This window comes from Homarus americanus, unplaced genomic scaffold (genome assembly GCF_018991925.1).
Source record: "Homarus americanus isolate GMGI-L3 unplaced genomic scaffold, GMGI_Hamer_2.0 scaffold7626, whole genome shotgun sequence".
NCBI lineage: Eukaryota > Metazoa > Arthropoda > Malacostraca > Decapoda > Nephropidae > Homarus > Homarus americanus.
This window is the reverse complement of record NW_024718273.1, coordinates 4,344,311-4,350,310: the sequence shown is the minus strand read 5'-3', so window position 1 is coordinate 4,350,310 and position 6,000 is coordinate 4,344,311. Positions and strand designations below refer to the sequence as shown.

At 36.1% G+C, this 6,000-nt stretch overlaps 1 protein-coding gene across 1 annotated transcript in view; it reads right to left on the bottom strand.

The window, feature by feature from the left end:
• Positions 1–5,147, bottom strand: part of LOC121859644 (ATP synthase subunit delta, mitochondrial-like) — a 48,422-nt gene extending 43,275 nt beyond the window's left edge. The window contains exon 1 of the mRNA XM_042356579.1: positions 4,977–5,147. Coding sequence (XP_042212513.1) covers positions 4,977–5,147 — 171 coding nt within the window. The remainder of the gene's footprint in view (positions 1–4,976) is intronic.
• Between the last annotated feature and the right edge of the window lie 853 nt (positions 5,148–6,000).

The window sequence follows — 6,000 nt, the reverse complement described above, 5'->3', positions numbered from 1 at the left end:
ACCTCCTAGCATCAAATATTAATATCAAACATAATGATTTCATTACCCTCAATATCTCAACATATTTTCACAAAATATTTATCAGCATACAAACAGGTTCAACCTTTCTGAGCATCCGGATGCAATCAACCCATCACTTCTTCTTATTGTTTCAACAACGACAAAATTCAGCGAAATGAACTGGAGCTCATAAAATTCCTTACAAATTATAAACAGAATATTTACATTGCTGAATTCTTAGAATTTGATGAACTTTAAATATAAGCATCATAGATTTTGCATTAAACATACAAATTTTAGATCCCTAATGCAAGTATTTCAATTACTCCAAATATGATACCTTTGTGAAAATATATGTTAGTATTCACAGTGCTGGGAATGCAATGTCAATTACTACTAGTCTGAAATTATTTATTACTAAAATGTAAATACTTTATACCACAATCATCATTGTCTGGTAGGGAGGAAGAGGGACCCAGGGGAGCAGGTGGGAAGAGGGAGGTGAAGTATTTTATTTGACAGATAGTATTTTGCGTGTATATTTTGTTTATTTATTGAAGATATTTGTTTTAGCTCCATCAATTCATAAATTACCGACCAAATATAATTTATTGCCGTTACACAATTTGATGATCATTTTGAATATAAACATCATAGATTTTGCATTAGACATACAAATTTTAGATCTAATGTAAGTATTTTGTTTACTCTGAGTAATATATCTGTAAAATATAACATATATTCCTGGTCTTGGAATCCAGCAATGTCAGTATATGATCATAACTTTAGTCGGAGGTATTATTTATTACTGAAAAGGTAAATATTCTGGTTTCTCCCCAATTTCTCTGGTAGGGAGGGTTAGTGGGGTGGGGAGAGGCAGCGACCATCCACTGCTGAGATGGATGAGAGGCAAGGTGGAGTACTGACTGACATAATTAATCGTGAAGAATATTTTTTATATTTAACTGAGATATTTTTTAGCTCATAAATTCCATACAATTCACAGCCAGAATATAATTTACATTGCTGGAATTCTTACAATTTGATGATCATTTGAATATAAACATCATAGATTTTGCATTAGACATACAAATTTTAGATCTAATGTAAGTATTTTACTCTGAGTAAATATGTTATCTTTTGTGCAAACCATATGACATTTATATTCAAAATATTCCTAGTTCTTACAAGAATCCAGCAATGTCAATTATATTATCCTAACTTTAGTTTGAAAGTATTATTTATACTATACCTTAAAATCAGTGGTTTTCAAAAATTTCTCCAGGGGAAGAGCCAGCAGTGTAGTGTGAGAAGAGGAGTTGAGTCCATTATTTGAAAGGACATTAACTTGGCGACTGTTTCCTATCTCTTAGTATTAATTGTGTGCATGTACCATCATAAAATTAAGATGTTTTTTACTAGAACATAGGTATTATGCCGAGAAAAAGTGGAGTTTGGGGTCAGCAGGTCTCTATTTAATTTAATCTATGTTATTTTTAACGTTCTCACTTTCCTTCAGCGTACCCTGTGGGTTGAACCCTGAAAGTTTACTGTACTGGTATAGAACTGTAAACAGAAGTGTCCCAAAACTGTCCTGTAGGACTTCTAACTGCAAAGTGACCAGATCTGTAATGGTTCCTCCAACCATCACACATTGGGATCACTATGACAAATAAGTGTCAAACAGTGGGAGGTCATCCTCATAAGCACCAAACGATCAGAGATACTGAAGCAACAGATGATAGTGACAAAAGGGCAGGGGGACTTTCCTGTTTATATACCATTTTATTTGAAACATCAGGCAATTTTTGCTGGTGGTGCCAGAGGAGGAACATTCTGATGGGCAAAAGATTTGAATTAAAAGAATGTCACATCACAGATATCAATAAACATACAGTTGCTATATAATTTACCTCATGGTTACCTCACCTAGATGTAGCCAAGACAGGGGAAGAAGCCAGTCAGTCAGTACACCATGGGTTGATGTTTGATCTTGTTCCTTCTTACTTTTCTTACATACAGGCACACCCCGGTTACAAGGGTTCCTGTTCCCAAAAATATTTCCGTAACGAGAAACCATTTTTCCCACATACTTCCATAATAAGAGTTAAGATGAGTTCGTATGAAACTCAAAAACGTGTCACAAGCACACACATGTGTGAAATTAAATGGTTTTAACCAGTCATAATAAATGAACAAAACACACACAAACTGGGGAAAGACTTCAAACTGAGCAGTGCCATTGTTGTTGTGACAGCAACCAACTAGAGAGGCAAGAGAACTATGCCAGAATCCACACGAAATAAATTTTATACTTTCGGTGAAATTTATTGTTCACAATTTTATCTTTTGAAAATCATTATAAATTAACCAAATTCCATAAGGGTGAATAAAGTCCTAAACACAGAAACATAACTGAACACAAGCTGAAGAAAATTCTCAGAGCATCACCATTGTTGTGGTGGTTGTTGGCAGCTGGGGAGGTGAGCAGCCTTCCAACCACTTTGTGGCTACCACAGAGAAACACTTGAAATTTAATTTTACAAATTGGGTAAAAATTTGGGTTGAAATTATAGTACAGTCGGCCCTTAACATACGCGGGTTTAGCATACACGGATTTGCAAATATGCGGATTGCCCCGCCGGAGGAATATTCTGTACATTGAAGTAATTGAAGTACATTCAAATCGCGCGCCATTCAACTCGCTACAGCAATCAACACCGCCCGCCTCCCCAACCTCACACACACACGCATAGCTCTCCCTCACTCAGTCAGTCTCGCTGTAACCACGCTTGTGTTGACATCAGCATTGCAGTTGCAAAAATATTACATTTCCGTGAATGTATTATATCAAGCACAGTATGAATAGAATATCACTAATATAACAGTATTTTAACCGAAAACTATTAAAAAAACGAGTAACATATCTTGAACATCGGAAGGTTAGGTAAAGTCTTTTGTTTTCATGTAGTTTATCCTAATTTACATTGAAATACATTACGTTTCAGCAAAACTACTATTTATTTCTGAGAATATGGAAATGTAATATTTTTGCTGAAATGACGTACGTATTACAGTGGAAAGTGACGAAAGCAATGACTTTCGCTTTCTTTCGTTCAAAAGATGTTACCGTAATCGCTTTTCGAATGGTTTTCAGTTGTGGGATTATGAGGCTAATGATAGGATAGAATATTATTGTAATACAGTACAACAGTTTTTTAACTGAAAACCATTCGAAAAGCGATTACGGTAAAATCTTTTGAACAACGAAAGAAAGCAAAAGTCATGATTTTATCCAACTTTCCACTGTAATATGAACGTCACTTCAGCCAAAATATTACATTTCCATATTTATTTCTGAGAATATATTCATTCAGTCACAGTTAAGGTAAAATATACTTGTGATGTAATACAGTATTTTAATGAAAATACGGTATCGTAGTTTTCCTTTGTTTCAAATTTAATTAACAAAGATTGATGTTTCAAATGTAATGAACAAAAATTTATGTACAGTATCTATAAATAAACTTTAAAAAATGAACACTTTGTTTTACATCGTCCTGTGCTACCATACCATGCATTTGGCTACTTTGGGCTTGCTATGACGCAAGAGATCTGCCCTGGCAACTGTACCGACACTCACAGCTGGTGGTGCGTTGGTGCGTCGTTTCCATTGTTAACTGGTAGTTACTGGTAAATATTTTTCAACCTAACGAAACTATTACTCGTTTAGAGGTTGACCCCCAATTTTTTGCCAAATAATTTGGTCTTAAAAACTCGAACTACACACAGGTATATACGGTAAATAAGGACATAGGGGGCCAGGGTTTTTTTAGGGGGAGCAGCAATAGTACACGGATTTTTAACATTCACGGGTATCTCTGTTACCTAACCCCCGCGTATGTTAAGGGCCGACTGTACAGTAATTATTTCAAAATTCCGTAGAGCGAAATTCTATAATGCAGGAATGCCTGAACACAGTACTGTACAGTATAGTGATCGCCCCATTAACTGGATTAATTGGTGCAGAGCTCTCCCAGGTTTGGGAGATTTCCGGGTAATGAGACAATTCTCTCAAACCGGGAAAAAACCCACACCCCTAAAATGTTTCTGGGGGCTGGGGAATCTTTTCCAGAGTCTAAGAGAATCTAAACTATGCATCTCATCATGCTCAGACAAACACTCTCTCATTACACTTTGACCATGGGCACTAGCGAAAATATTTATGGCTAGCGAAAGTGTAGCTATAATCTTTTATTACAACATATGTTCTAATTGTCAGAAGAGATGAATTTCATACCATAATGATCCTGAATAAATTCTCTACTAAAATGTTTGAATAAAAGATCCTTAAACTAAATATTCTGACAAAATAATGATGGGGTCTCAATTCTTTTATGAAAAATGTAAGAAATGTTGCTACCAGTGTGTGTAAAATTAGTTCTAATTAAGGAAGAATTTTTTTTAATTACTAAAATAATCTTCAATAGTTTTTCTAAAAGTTTGGACCGGGGATATCTTATAGTAGCAGTTGCAAAGATAGGAACCTATCACAAACCATGTACGTAACTGAAGAAAATTTGTGCTTACCGGTATTGCATTCCTTACAAAATTACATATTTACTGGCAAGAAAGCAACATCAGTGAGCATTTTCCCAGCTCAAAATTCAGTACGTACTACTGTATGGGCAAGATATCAGTCTAGAGGAAGTTCAAACTGAGACAAGAAACATGAAAACATATAATTACGATATCAGCAGCATACCTCTCCTAAGGTGGAACCCACTCATCAGAAACACATATTTTCTGTTTCTTTGCTATACACAGCCACAATTTTTAAGATAGACAACTGAAATTTGGTATGCATATATAAATAGGCCAAAGAGGCTAACCCCAACCTAAAAGTGGGGCCCCTTGTGTATTACCACAGTTTTTAGCAGAGCTAAAATTTAGTAGAGTATGGATTTTTTATGTACCTGTTTGTGTGTCTCTTGTGAAGAATTTTCATTCATACGATGATGCTCATCCTTGCCTGGATCAGACACTGGATAATTGTCACTATCCAGCTGCATACCTGTAATGGATGTGTCTACCAAGTCCATCCAGCATTTACGCACAAATGCACCCAGCAAAATTTCCAGTAACATCTATCAACAGTGGTCCTGGTGAGCCAGGTACTTTATGAACCATCTTTATAGATGAAAACAAATTTTTTAATTCAAGAATAAACCAAAGTGGGCAGAGGGACAATATAGATGGACACAGATTAGTGTTCAGGAAAAAATTAGTCCAGTAAATAACAAGACAACACTGCATTTCTTAACCTATGGGCAAAGTTGTCTTCAATTGTCAAAAATACAATAGGTACTTCATATTCAAATCTCATGTGGTGCTAGTTAACAACATTATCCTTTTAGAGGGAGCAATTTTAGGAAAACCATATAAAAGAAAACTTGTTTCTCAGCTCTTGGGAAAAAAGTTGAGAGGAATTGTAACTTTACCAATTTTGTTTTTCCGATTTTTTAAAGAAGACAAAGACATCAGTGTGCCACCTCTGTACGTGAGTGCTAAAAGATAAATACTGTACGTCATACACAAGAGCAGCGCCGTTTCTTACACACGAAATCCTGGCACAAACTTTTCAATTATTGTGTGTGTAAATGATTACATATACATGTACCTGTACTGTATTATTTTTAAATATACAGGGGCCCCCAAATTCGCGGGGGTTAGGTACTCAAAATGGTCGCGAATCGCCAAATCCGCAAATAACATTTGCTGACCAGGCTCTGTCTGTCTGTCTGTGTGTGTGTGTGTGTGTGTGTGTGTGTGTGTGTGTGTGTGTGTGTGTGTGTGTACAGCACACATATACAGTATTACCCCGCTTTACGCGGTTTCACTTTCCGCATTTTCTCATTTACGCGGTGCCTCGCCAGAACCGAACTTTCACTTTCCGCGGTTCATCTACCCATATACGCGCAGTGTCTGGCTCGACGCTAT